The 15,312-nt window shown below is 35.3% G+C and overlaps 1 protein-coding gene across 1 annotated transcript in view; it reads right to left on the reverse strand.

Annotated features, from left to right (window-relative positions):
- Positions 1-210: 210 nt before the first annotated feature.
- The window catches only part of LOC113079676 (glypican-5-like), a 40,418-nt gene continuing 25,316 nt past the window's right edge, over positions 211-15,312 (reverse strand). The window contains exon 8 of the mRNA XM_026251929.1: positions 211-915. Coding sequence (XP_026107714.1) covers positions 725-915 — 191 coding nt within the window. The 3' untranslated portion in view covers positions 211-724. The remainder of the gene's footprint in view (positions 916-15,312) is intronic.

A 15,312-nucleotide genomic window follows, 5' to 3' on the forward strand; every position in this document is an offset into this window, starting at 1 on the left:
CTCAGATTCTTGTAGTACAAAAAAAAAAAAAAAAAAATGTAAATGTATTTTGGGTAAAATATCAGAAACATTTCTTAAATAAAATATATATATATGTTTCAGATTGTTACGAAAAAAAAGTCTTAATGTTGCGAAATTGCCATTATTTTCATAATTTAAAAAGAATTCCAAACACCACCCCCCACCACTCCCTCCCTATTTTTTGGGTGAAATATAACCTTTGTAAGATTCTCCCAGGTAAACTGATAAAAGGAGAATAAAAATAGCTCTTTCTTTCTTGAATATAATCCACACAGACAATAATAATCACACATTTATAAAAACAAATCAGCCTTTCCATCATGTAACTCCTACAAGAAGGTGTGAATCAATTCAGAATGTGATGTGTTACTATAAATTGTACCAAACTAGATGCATGTAATTGTAAATCCTTATTCAATAAAGTTGCAAAATAGCAACACTAAAAAATAAGACAGTAAAACCACCAAAGAAATGATGGTGTACCATGATCACACATTTCTGTCTGTGTACACTACTTAGTAGCTACATAAACCCTTTAAAACAGCCCAGAGCGAATGAATAACCAGTTTCTGAAGAGTCGTATCCTGTGTAAGGCCGACATGAGAAATTACTGAGCATCTGATGAGATCAGAAGACAAATGTGCGGACTTCTAAGGACCTAGTGCAAATGCATGCTTGAATAATTCAGTCTTTTTACTGTGCGTCAGACGCCATCGGGCCGGAGAAGGAGCTGTATTATGAGTAAGAGAGGAAGAAATAGGAAGGATGAGATGGTTGGGATGTGAGCCACTCCATTGTTGGGCGCGCCCGGTTTGGATCTGGACTTGGGGGACTGGATTGGGATAATGGTGTCCCGTGGTGGAATTTGTACATGGATTTCCTTTTTAGTGAGCACTGTAGGAAGAAAAATGAACAAAATGTGTAAGAATGAGGTGCAGATATTACATTTACACAAGATTTTCAATGCAGTGCAATAGAACCTTTTTTTCTTAATGTGAAAAATGTTTTACCAATATACAAGATTTTTGAGGGTGTAGTAATGCAAAAGAAGAACCATTTTGGGTTTGTAATGGAAAATTGTAACACCAGCCATGTGTTTCACACCTGAGTGACCCTGTTTTGCAAGTCTCAAATCACATCCTGTAGCTATCTGTGATATTATTTACATATTTTGTCTGTGTCTACATCTGGACTCCATATTTAGCACTTAGCTTAAACAATAGATAACATATAGCCAAGCAAGTTTACACCAGGCCCCAATAAAATTAGATGTTTCCTCTCCAGACTGTTCTGTATGAATGCTGACCTTTTTAGCAAATATTAAATGACAAAGATTGCAATGTAAAGGTTCTATGCTTCATGGAACCATCAATGCCAATAAATACATTTTATTTAAAAATACAATTCTATCTTTTTATGAATGTAATGTGAAGAACATTTTAATGACCTACACTTTTAAAAATAAAGTTTCAAAAGGGAGTTTTTACAAGGATGCAGTAGAAGAACCATCCAGGGTTCTCCCAAGAACCTTTGAATAAAGTCAAGTCAAGTCTGCTTTATTGACAATTCTTCCACATGTACAGTACATACAGAGAATTGAAATTGCGTTACTCTCAGAACCATGGTGCATACAGATAACACTAACAGTAGTTCTGTGGTTCTTGGTGCAGAAGCGGGAAGGGGGGTGAGGGGGGCAAGTTCAGTAGCGAGTTCAGCTTCCTGGCAGCCTGATGGATAAAGCTGTCCTTCAGTCTGCTGGTCCTGGCCTGGAGACTCAGCAGTCTCCTCCCTGATTGCAGCAGACTGAAGAAGCTGTAGGATGGGTGGGTGGGATCACCTGCAATGCAGAGGGCTTTGTGAGTGAGACGGGTTCCGTAAATGTCCTGGAGAGAGGGGAGAGAGACACCAATGATCTTCTCAGCTGCTCTCACTATGAAGGGTTGAAGGGTCTTCTGGCAGGACGCGTTGCAGGTGCCATACCACACAGTGATGCAGCTCGACAGGATGCTCTCGATGGTGCCTCTGTAGAAGGTGTACATGCTGGGGGGCGGGGCTCTGGCTCTTCTCAGTTTGCGGAGGAAGTAAAGATGCTGTTGTGATTTCTTGGCCAGTGCTGCAGTGTTGTCAGTCCGGGAGAGGTCCTCTGTGATGTGCACACCCAGGAACTTGGTGCTGCTCACTCTCTCCACAGTCGCACCATTGATGGTCTAAGGAACGTGCTGAGTGTGTGCTCTCCTGAGGTCAACAACAATCTCCTTCATCTTCTCCACGTTCAGAAAGAGATTGTTGTCACGGCACCACCCGGCCAGGCAGCTCACCTCGCTCCTGTAGATTGTCTCATCTTTGTTGCTAATGAGATCCACCACAGTTGTTTCATCCACAAACATAATGAAGAGGTTGGAGTTGTGTGATGGTGTGCAGTCGTGGGTAAGCAGAGTGAAGAGGAGGGGGCTCAGCACACATCCTTGGGGGCCCCCAGTGTTCAGTGTGATGGTGCTGGATGTGTTGCTGCCGATCCGTACTGCTTGAGGTCTTCCAGTCAGAAAATCCAACAGCCAGTTGTACAGTGAAGTGTTGTGCCCCAGCTGGCCCAGTTTGTGAATGAGCTGTTGAGGGATGATTGTGTTGAATGCTGAACTGAAGTCTATGAACAGCATTCTGATGTATAAGTCCTTTTTGTCTATATGTGTTAGTGCTGAGTGGAGGGCAGTTGCGATGGCATCATCGGTCGAGCGGTTTGACCAATATGCAAACTGGAATGGGTCCAGGGAGGGGGGAGGGCAGACTTGATATGGTGCATGACTAGCCGTTCTTTGTAAACTCCTCTGTGTGGTGTAAACAAAGTCTAAAATGTTATTACCTCATGTTGGAAAGTTAATGTGTTGGTGTATTTTTTTTTTATAAACGGTTAATAATAATAAAACAATATCTTAGTTTCAAGAACATTTTAATCTAACGAACCTTTTCCACTATAAGAATCTTTTGTGCAAAGGACAGATGTTCTTCATGGAACCATCAATGCCAATAGAGAACCTTTCTTTTTAAGAGTTTAAGGAATGTTCACTTAAAGATTCTTTGTGGAACCCAAAATTGTTCTCGATGAATTGATGGCATCACTGCGAAATTTAATCTTTAATTTAAAGAGTGTACAATTAAAAAAATAAATCCTTTGAAAACAGAAAGACCACTTCGGGAGCAAATTCAATGTGGTTACAGTGACAAATGCAGTTTGTGGAGCTACGCACACACAATAATGTTCTCGGATGAACATATGTGCATTGCACAGCAGATGAGCGAAGTCATATATCAGCACCAGGCTACAAGTCGAGAGCCGCCGTGCTCGCGAACAAACCAACAGACGGCAACACATTAACGTGTCAAAATGAAATGATGCATAGTGTCCATACAGACAGAAACGAATGACTTAACATGCAGATCTCTAGGCTCAAACAAACACATTCACGGTTTTATGTTTCCGAGGCATCCATTTACCTAATTCTGCAACAAATTTGACCCAGACGCAACAAGACAGGGTGAGACGAAAACAACAGTCACACCTCTTCCCAATGAAATCCAACCTGAGATTATCATACAATAGCCATTGTGCCATGTGTACAATACACAAAGCCTTCATTTATTCACAATCACAACGAGGAGATCTGTTGATGCCAATTAAAACGGTAAAAGGATCTTATTCGTATCAGACTGGAGAGCGAATGCCTGCGGGCTGGTGTCATTGACAGGAAAGATGTGTGGAATGATCACATACGCTGTATAATATCACACTAAATATGCTGCAGTCGTGTGAAATTGAGGATTCTTGCTGATGCAGAAAGTGAGAATGTTGGAGAAATCGACTTATTTAGCATATTGTTTTTTCACTTGCCTCTGGAAACAGCATGGGCCAGATGCTAAGGTGTTTTAGGCAATATGTTTGAATATAGCAAAAAAAAAAAAAAAAAAACTGTGTGAATTATTTTCTGATAATCAAACGCATCAACACGCATCTACACTTAAATCAACCAACACTGCATAACAGCAAAGTTATGATATAAATGAAAACACAAATTATGTATAAACATAAAATAATAGTATATAGTTGTACAGTAGCAGTGCTGATATTATGTTTTCATTTATTTGTTTAAATTATTTCAGAAATATATTTCATACGGTGGATTCATGGTGAAAATAAAATAGTAGTAGTAGTATTTTTTATTTAGTTTAATGAATTAATTATTTAATATTTAATAAATACATATAACTTGATTTATATCAGCAGGTCAGAAACCAGAGTCTTAAAGAGTTATCTCTAATGTGAAGAATTAAGCATAAAACATTTTCTATAATAAAAGTTCATCTTTTCATTAAGGATGCATTAAATTGATCAAATAAAGACATTTAAAATGATTCTTCTTTTGTGCATTAAAAAGTCCTGAAAAAAGTATCATGATTTCAAAAAAATAAATAAATCTTCCCATGCAGCACAACTGTTTTCAAGATTGACAGTATGTTATTTCACCACCAAATCGGCATTTTAGAATGATTTCTGAAGGATAATGTGACACTGAAGACTTGAGTAATAATGCTGAAAATTCAGCTTTTCCATAAATAACTTGAATAAATTACGTTTTAAAATACATATTCCAAAAGAAACCAGTAATTTTAAACTGTAATAGAAAATTCTCAATATTAGTTTTATTGGTGGTTCTTATTGGTGCCTGAATCAGCTGCAGTGTGGACCAGACATTATACTGAAAGTCAAAAATCTGACAGACATCTTTATAGCCATATCTCAGTTTTAAACTTTTATCAGACGGATATTAAATATGCAAATGGTTTCTGTGCTCATAGTTGTTAAATGCTAAAATGCGCCAGTGCCACAATTTGGCCACTCATTCATAAGACAAAGGCAAACAGTATAATTACGCCTCTGTAAAATGATTGCATTTTGATTCTTTCCCATGAACCTCTAGCTGTTGCAGGAACAAGCCTCCGCAGGTCACATGGCAACTCCCGAGACGGCAGAGATCTGAAACTAGACGGCGGAGACCGGTGGAACTGAACGCCTCACAGAACACAGCCAACAGACTGAATACATTATCATGACAGTGAAGTGTGCGCTGGGCTCGCTTTGGCCTAGTTTTGCCAACTTCCAGCTGAGAAACAATGACGAACGAGAGAAAAAAAAGAAAAGTATACAAGCCTTACAAGACATTTACATGTCCTTAACTTATTTTGCATTTCAAAAGACAGCTCCTTGGACTCTGCAACTTTTACGTAGATCAAGTTTATCTCAACAACTTCTCAGGTCTTTGGTAATGTTCCCATTTCATTGTTTCTAAACGTTCTCCGTCTAATTTTCCTTGGTAATGTAAATGTTGGAGAAATCATTGTGCAAACTTTATGAGAATGTTACTTTTGAATGTTCAACCATCAGTAACATTAAAAAATTAAATAAAAAACTTACGAATGTTCAACTAAAATGTTTTAAAAACATCACCAAAAAAACCTTCCATGCATTATGGATAGGCATAGTTTTTGTGGAACACAGATCATAACGTTTTGAGAATGCTATTAAAGACTAGGTCAATCTGAACCAACGTTCTGTTAACATTATTGTAAGAACGTTTTTCCCTGTGTTAAAGGGATAGATCATCCAAAAATGAAAATTCTAAATTCTGTCATTAATGACTCACCCTCATGTCATTCCAAAGGTAACAGAATTGTTGAACCGTTGATGTCACATGGACTATTTTAATGATGTCTTTGCTACCTTTCTGGGCCTCAAATGTGGTAGTTGCATTGCTGTCTATGGAGGGTAAGAAAGCTGGCAGATATCATTACACATATCTTAATTTATCTTCCGAAGATGAATAAAGGTCTTAAAGGTTTGGAACGAGGGTGAGTAATTAATGATAGAATTTTCATTTTTCGGTGAACTGTCCCTTTAAATCTTCAGACCAGCATGCTAACATACTACTCCATACTACATACTATCTCTATATAACTATATTGTGCAAATAGAGAATAACAAAATAAGAACTTTTGCGCATTGTGACTCTTTTTTCGGCACAGTCACATATGTAAGACTGCATTTCATATTTTCTTATATGATTTACTGCAGCGTACACTATAATTTAAGTCTTTATCCTGTCTTCATCCTCAAACTCTTGAATGGAAATATTTACCTATTCATTATATATACTGCACATATTATGTTTTCTAGGAAGATTACTGTTCCTCTTCCCCAGACATTGTATGAAGATGTTAAATCAAATCATCCTGAATAACTAATGACATCAACACAGTTTAATACCTTAAAATCATCTCTTTTTAACATCAAATACTGAACAGAGACTTTCATGAATTTTTCTGCATTCAGCGGTTTAATCACGAGTTTTCCTTGAAAGACATTATGTTTAAAAGCAGACAGGATGCTATTGTTAACTTGTCCACCCACAAAGTGAGTATAATTATGTGTGGTACTTGGCAGTCGCTAACACTCTTGATGTTTATGAGAACGAAGACAAAACATCGCCATTCATTCATTTAGTTTCGTTTTTTGGTGGGAGAAGCAGGTGTGGATATATAATACCTTCCCAGCAATGCCAGATGCACACTGAGTTTATTCAGCCAGACGCTAGAAATTCAGCTTTCTTCATAATCAAGGTGTCTAGAGAATAGAAAATATGGTCATATACTGAAGAGTGTTCAGAGCTGGGGTAGAAAAGCTAATACGGTTAATAAGTAAATAACGTTCAAATTGCTTGAATTCACTTGGCAGACATCTTGTAAACGCTCAGAGTTTATACCCAGGTAACAAATTTAGGTTATAAAAACGTTGTGGGATCATTGTTTGTGTTAAAAATGTTAGCGGTTAGCTGGGTATGCAAGTACTTGAATGGGGAAATACTAATACTAAAATCACCAATACTGTTGGTGAAGATGTTTTCACAGAATGTTTTTCAAATACAGAATAAAATATAGCAATAATATAATTACAAAAAAAAAAAAAAATACTATTTTTTTTAGGCTTTTTGAGTCCTGTAGCTACAGTAAAGCACTAGCATATTTTCCAGCCATAATCTGTAAGGCGGGAAACTAAGTATAGCAGCACTTATTATAACAATTAAAACAGTTATAACAATTAAAACAGAAGCCTGATCAAATACTGTCTGATCGCAGACACGGCCAACACCCGGTCAAAGAAACATTGTTTTTATTAAAGGGGTCGTTCATCCGGAAATGAAAATTCTGTCATTAATGACTCTCCCTCAAGTCGTTCCAAACCCGTAAAACCTTCGTTCAGCTTCGGAACACAAGTTAAGATATTTCTGATGCATTTCGAGATCTCTTTGACCCTACCATAGACAGCAAGGTTACTACCACGATCAAGGTCCAGAAAAATAGTAAATACATCAGTAAAATAGTCCACGTGACATCAGTAGTTCAACCGTAATTTTACAAAGCTACAAGAATACTTTTTGTGCGCAAAGAAAACAAAAATAACAACTTTGTTCTTACAACGATTCTTCTCCTCATCCAGTCTTGCGGCTTGCCTCCATTTTGGAGAGTACCACGATGCACTGCGTGCGCACACTTCCGCTTCATGTAAACAATGCATGCGCGCACTTTGGAAAATGGTGGCAATCCGTTCAAAGAGCTCTCAGAATGCATTAAAAAATATCTTCATTTGTTTTCCGATGATAAACGAAGGTCTTACGTATTTGGAACGACTTGAGGGTGAGTAATTAATGACAGGATTTTCATTTTTGGGTGAACTATCCCTTTAAGACGGGGGCTGAAGGTAAGCATACATCCTCTATCTGAAACAACGCCTGCAATATCTCCACAGCTGGAGGTGGAAACTGGCTTTTCCTTTGGGAGTCAATCTAATCTTCTTCCCTTCTTCCCCGTCTGTGTTGCTGGGGGAAGGGTGAGGAAAGGCAGTGGATCTTAAATTATGTTAGCATTAGCTGCACTGGCATCTAGTCCAAAAAAATCCTGTTTGTTGTTGTATTGAATATAAAAACAGGGATTTATTGAAAGAAGGCCGGCGCTGACAAACAGACGATGGCACATTCGCAGGAGATGAGGTCACCTTAATCAGAGTTTACCGTGCTGTCAGAACTTGCCCGCTACGATGTCTGATGCTGGGAAAATAATTGGGTAATTATGAACCCAGACATGCATGAATGCCAATGCATGAACATAAGTGTAGCCAGTCGTGTTTTTTTTTTAATCAACTTTTATCCTTTCAATTCATCCAGGACCTGTTTTTATTGTATAGATGTTAACATTGACACTGGCAAAAATGATAAATTGTTGCAATGTACCCAAACTCTTTTGATCTTTCTACTCAGTATGAAATTATAATCAACTTACAATCTCTTGTGAATGACGTATCAGTGCAAATTATTTTAAAATAATAATAATAATAAAAATGAAGTTTGTAATGCAATAACCTGCTCCACATGTTCCAGCTTGCTTTTGCACATGAATTTATCAATATAACTAATAATTATATTTAAAGAATACTGATCTTTTCATATTAATGATATTGTACTTGTATGTGTGTGTGTGTGTGTGTATTGATTGTATCGTGAAAAGTCAGTGATAAATTTCAGAATAGACATACGAGGGATTCATGATGTCAGGTGGAAAGGAAAGTCATTTATTTATTTATTCATTGATTCATTGTTCTTAATAAATATTTGTATTTATTATTTATTTTGATATGACAAATTCTGATTATAAACACACACACACACACACACACACACACACAAAGTGTCATTACAGTTCCATTAATATAGAAATATCAATAACCTTTAAAATCTCATTATTTATATATTGTATTATATAAACATTTTAAACGTAATATATAATGTTTTAAAATATAGTATAACTATTAAGACAATATGATATGAAATAAAAAGGATAATTAAAAACTGTTAAAAATAAAGAAATGAATGAATAACTAAAAACAGACAAAAAAACAAAACTTGCTTAAATATAAAAATAATTTTAACATTCTAAATCAAATACTGAATACTAAAAAGAACTTAATTATAAAAGTTGTAAAATTCTCATTAAGAAATATAAATAAATACATAAAATAACATTCTCTTGTACCTAATATGCAGATTTTCCATTATAATATAATATAAAAAATACAAATATATCATATATAACTGATATATAAAATAGAAATAAATAACACATTACTAAATTAATTAATAAATGAAATAAATAAAATGACTTTCCTTTTCACCTGACATCATGAATGTCGATTCTGACATTCATTACTGGCTTTTCACAACTCAATCAATAACCAATAGATAAAATGAAATCCCGCTTGCATTTTTTTAAAACTCATATTACGGAAACAAATGCGAAAAATCACATACTGTCTTACTAAAAATGAAAATCATTTGCATAAAAGACAAATTCGGGTCACATACACCCCTCCACCCACCCTCTGGTATTGTTTGACCTTCACTAGAGGTTTGAGGTTGGGGGTGTAAAGGTATCTCTCGCAGTCCTTCTTGAATCAGTAATGAGTCCTTCATTACCCAAACCACGGTTCCCAAGGGACGCATGCGGCAGCAGACCCAACACACACCCGCTTGAGCGCAACAGCAACCCAAACCGCTGCAGAAAGCAAACACACACACACACACACTCTCTTTTGTAATTCATCCGTGCACATTAACAGCATTAATTGATATATTAAGCTGGAGTGATCTTCTTCACTGAGCTCTTGAGTTGGCAGATTGAGTAATGAGCATTCGCTCACTCTCAACAACAGCCATTCAATAGCGCCAGTGCAGATGACATTAATTAATCAAAGCAAAGCTGGAGAGATTGGAGGTCGGTCTGGTGGCCAGCACAATCCCAGACCTTCATTTTGGCTTTGAACCTTTTATTTCTGCATGACTCGGACTGTTAAGCAACGTACAGTATGCTTATCAAAAGGACGGTCCTACTGGAGAAACCCGGGCTTGTGTTTTGCTCAAGGACGTGATGGGGACATTTCATGGATCCTCATTGCAAGGATCAAGCCTACAACATCTCGGTTATCGTCCTAAACTTTCAACCCTACACCTGTGATCTGCCATTGGCAGTAATGTATAGTAATGTGATCTATGCATTAGAATATTACACACACACTGCTATATTACATATATTTATATATGTACTGTATATGTAAACATAATTTTTTATGAAAATAAAAAATAATATTGTGACGCACTCACACACACACACATGTATTATAGAAAATATCATATAACATATATTAAATCTCATTTAAATATAGTAGTTATTATTTCTATAATATGTCATTAAAATAATACTTGCAATTACTTAAAATAATATATCATTAAAAAATATATACAATTTCTAAAACATGTTTTATTATATTATTTTCAAATAAACATAAATTTGACATCCTGAATCATTTTACTTATGCTGATTCTGCATTATAAGTAATATTATTTGTATCTTATGTACATTAAATATATAAACTGATTATAATATATAATAGAAATAACTTGATTTTGAATGAATGAATGAATTGATAGACAGATGGATAGACAAACGGATTTGTCTGATCATAGAAAAAAGAAGAAAGAAAGTAAGAAAGAAAGAAAACAGATAATCGACACATACAGATAGATAAAACGATAGACAGGTCAGACAGACAGACAGACGAAACTGGGAAGTTATAGTTTCAAAAAAGCTTCATCAAAACCGTTTTTTCCAACTTTTGTTTTCTAATGCTTTGACTATCAGGTAGTCCAAGCTGTAAGCACACACACTGCAGATATAAGGACACAAACAGTAAACACCCACACACACACACACACTGGTGTGACAAGATTTCATTTCATTTGGCTGGAGGTTACAGCCTCAGCAAGTGCTTATCAGACTCCGGTTCCCTAATCAACTGGATGGAGTTACATTTTAAATACCACATCCCCCTCACACACTGCAGAGTCAGAGGTCTACTGACGGACAGAAAAGGACAACATCGGAACAAAAGAGGAATAAATCAAGAAAACAGACAACACGCTACACTCCCATCTAAAACCATTTTAAACATCATTTGCAATTTTTATAAAAATGTAATAAAAAAAAAATCATTCATTATATTACAATACTACATATAATATATAATTATATTTATATATACATTCTAAATGTATGCATAAAGAATGCAAAAAATCTAATTTGTTTATAAATATGTTGTAATCAAAAATCTGTATTATTAAAATGATTAATAACACACAGATAATAGCATAGTAGTACGCAGAATGGACACAAAGCTTCAGGAGCTCAAACCAGCTCCTGGTCTGTTACGGAGGCAGGCAGAAGGGGAAGGGCGTCTCCGAGCAGAGGATTGAGGAGGCCATCACCCTGCCTCATCACACACAGCCATGACCGCACAGGCTGAGAGGTCACTTTACTAGAAGTGTTCCTTCAGGGAACCAGGGTTAACCGAGACAATTTGTTTAGAAATGGATTATACATAATGAGTCAAATGTTTATCAAATCTAATCATAATTGAATATCATTTAAAAATATATATGTGAATTATTATATTAAATAATAAATCTCTCTCTTTTATATTATGCATGCAACCTTAAAGGAACACTCCACTTAAAAAAAAAATAGGCTAATTTTCCAACTCCCCTAGAGTTAAACAGTTGTGTTTTACCGTTTTTGAATCCATTCAGCCGATCTCTGGGTCTGGCGGTAGCACTTTTAGCTTAGCTTAGCATAGATCACTGAATCTTATTAGACCGTTAGCATCTCACTCAAAAATGACGGAAGAGTTGCCGTATTTTTAAAACTTGACCCTTAAGTAGTTATATTGTGTACTTAGACAGACGGAAAATTAAAGTTGCGATTTTCTAGACTGATATGGCTAGGAACTATACTTTTCAGTTTCCGTCAGTACACAATGTAACTACAGAAGAGTCTAGTTTTAAATAGGAAATATATCGAAACTCTTCGGTCATTCTTGAGCGAGATGCTAACGGTCTAATAAGATTCAATGATCTATGCTAAGCTAAGCTAAAAGTGCTACCACCAAACCCAGAGATCGGCTGAATGGATTCAAAAACGGTAAAACTCAACTGTTTAACTCTAGGGAAGTTGGAAAATGAGCCTATATATATATATATTTTTTTTTTTAAGTGGAGTGTTGCTTTAATGATCTCATAAACAGTAAATGAGACATGACATTAAATATTTGTCATTTTTTTAAACTACATTTCTTATATCGCAAATAATTATTTTTTCATAATTATTATTCTTACTTTTTTTAAAGTACTATTTTAAAGGTCATTATGCATCAGCTACCCACATGCTTGTGACATGAGGTCATGAGGTTTGAGTCTGGCCTGCAACATGGCAAATAATGGATTCAAATACAAAGCCCACCTTGACTCCAAATAAAATAATTTTGAGTGTAAGAAGGGATATGGTTGAGGAAAACAGGCCTTGAGTTTAAACACGACAGTTTCCATCCTCACCGAGCTCTATTAGCATTATTGACGCAGACAGCGACTGCAAACGTCTCGGATCTGAACCTCTGGGGTTCTGCAGGAAGCGATCAATAAGGAATTTTATGGATCTCAAAAGAGGTGCATGCAAAGAAAGGAATCCCATCCCACGTTCAGAAGCGCACATGGAAGCAGACCTCTGCTTTTGTCTCTTTTCATCCGAGGCCTAGGTGAAACTGCAGCAATGCTTATTTGTGTGTGTCGCAGTCACGGGCAATTACATCGAGGATCGCTTGACGTAAACAAACAATGCGATCCGCACATCTTGTGTCGATGTGCTTATCTCAGCATCATTGGACAGAGACATGGAGCATGAAGAGAAAGACGACAGAGAGGCGGAGCGCTGGGGATCATAGTGCTCTGGTCTCCGTTAATGAACCGTTTCCTGCCAAATGAATAATTGATTGATTGTGACCAGCTCTGTGGTTGCTGTAGGGGAAACTATACCTCCGTGACCCCGGATGAGACGCGCTGTCTTTCAGCAATCCAGTTTTTCATCAACTCAAGGGATTTGAGGGATTTATAACGGCAGAGGCAGGAATTCATTTTGGTGGGCATTTGGCGTTGAAAAACAAAAAACTAATTGTTAGGCTACCTGAAGAGGTAACCATAACTTTTCTCAATTTGTTATCATCTCTAATTCATCCTCAGTAGCTCTTGTTGAAATATGGTCATCGTGGATGATGGGGGAAAGACAATTGTCAAATGGCTTCTTCATTTCAGTATGAAATCGAAAGACGTTCAAGGGAATTGGTGTGGGATCAGTCATTCTTCGTTTTGGTGTTTCTACAACTCTTTAAATAGACTTTTATGTTGCATAAAACAATTTAAAATAAAAACACTTAATACAAATATCATAAAAATGGTCAATTACAATAAATGCATAAATGCAATTAAATCAATTCAATTAAATCAACCAAAATACAACACCCACTAAAAATGTGTAAAGAAAACCAAGATGACATAATATATTTATTGCAGATACATTTTTATTTGTGTGCCATTTCTAATTAAGCTGTTTTTCTTTTTCCAAACAGTGCTAATAAAAGTGTACATTTTATTTATTTATTTGTGTTTACTGAATTAAAAAAAGATATAACAATATATAATTTGAGATGTGATAGAAATAACGCCATATTGGGTAAAAATTTGAATAAATAAGTAAATAAATAATTGTGTGCATATATATATATATATATATATATATATATATATATATATTTATATATATATATATATATACATATATATATATATATATATATATATATATATATATATATATATATATATATATATATACTTACAATATTTGCGTATAATAGGTCTAAAATATGTTTGTATGCATATATATATATATATATATAGTGTGTGAGACTATTTTCTACTACTTCAGAAACCAAAAGTGCCCATAGTTGATGAAATACATTTAATCAAGGGCTGGGAATGATTTTACAGAATAATGTCACAGGAGCATAGTCTCAGCCGACTGAATCAGCACAAAGCTAGAAATTTTAAAGCAGGGATGCAATTTGGAAATGTATCTGAGGGCAATGGACAAAGATGTATGACCTTATAGAAGCAGCGGTGAGGCCGGACTCCTGAGCAACAGACTAAAAGAACAGCGGGCGCTCTTTGAAAAATGGTGCAATAACTCGCTACACACAATTCTTTTCATCTATTATAAGGTGAAATCCATTATTTAGTCCAGTCCCTGAGTGAATCCAGCATGCTAGTGGAGCGGAGCACAGATCTACCATGAACACCACAGAAGAGCTTTCTTACTTGTTATAAGGCCTTTGTTTTCATTGCTAAAATATAATATAAATTAATACAAAAAAGATAGTATATTTACTTTGTGTGGAAGTAAACCTTTGTAAGATAACACTGGGTTTCAGAGAACAGATTTAGAACTTGGAACGTTTTTGCTGGGAAATCTTTATATAAAATGAATGCACTTTTGTTTAAAAGATCTTTCTTTCTTTCTTTCTTTCTTTCTTTCTTTCTTTCTTTCTTTCTTTCTTTCTTTCTTTCTTTCTTTCTTTCTTTCTTTCTTTCTTTCAGACACCTTTCCATTGAGCTTTGATTTATATTTACATACTGGGAAATTGTTATTGTTTGCTTGTTTTTAAGATAAAACACATTCAATTTTGCTTTAAAATTAAATTAAATTAAATTAAAAACATTTACAGTTATTGTTATTATTTTTTACCATGAATCTTAAGCAAATTTGTTTTGATTGAGGTCTTAAACAAGAAGAAAAAAAAACACACTGGGAAATTGTTTTTGTACGTTTGATTGTTTGTTTGTTATCAACATAAACCTTTTACTTTGATTTATGCTTAAAACCAGAAAGAAAACAAGTTTATTTTCTTATATATATATATATATATATATATATATATATATACAATAAACTTAATTTAAATTGACTTTGATTTATACTTAAAACAAATTACAATTGCAAATTAATTAAAACCGCCCTTTGAGGATTATTATTATTAAAGTTATTGCAAGTTGCATTGATTGATTTAAATAAGGAATTGGATATCTGGGCACACAAGAGCTGCAACAGATCATGTGAAGGGAACAATATCGGTCCGAATGGCCGTGTTGTGATCAGCAGTGTAAATAACAAGAAGCGACTGACCTCCTAAAACAAACAGGAGACACAGTAAATGGCTCTGGGTTTCTAAGCAACATTGGACTGATGTCTCTC

The sequence above is a fragment of the Carassius auratus genome, unplaced genomic scaffold (genome assembly GCF_003368295.1).
Source record: "Carassius auratus strain Wakin unplaced genomic scaffold, ASM336829v1 scaf_tig00028965, whole genome shotgun sequence".
Classification (NCBI taxonomy): Eukaryota; Metazoa; Chordata; class Actinopteri; order Cypriniformes; family Cyprinidae; genus Carassius; species Carassius auratus.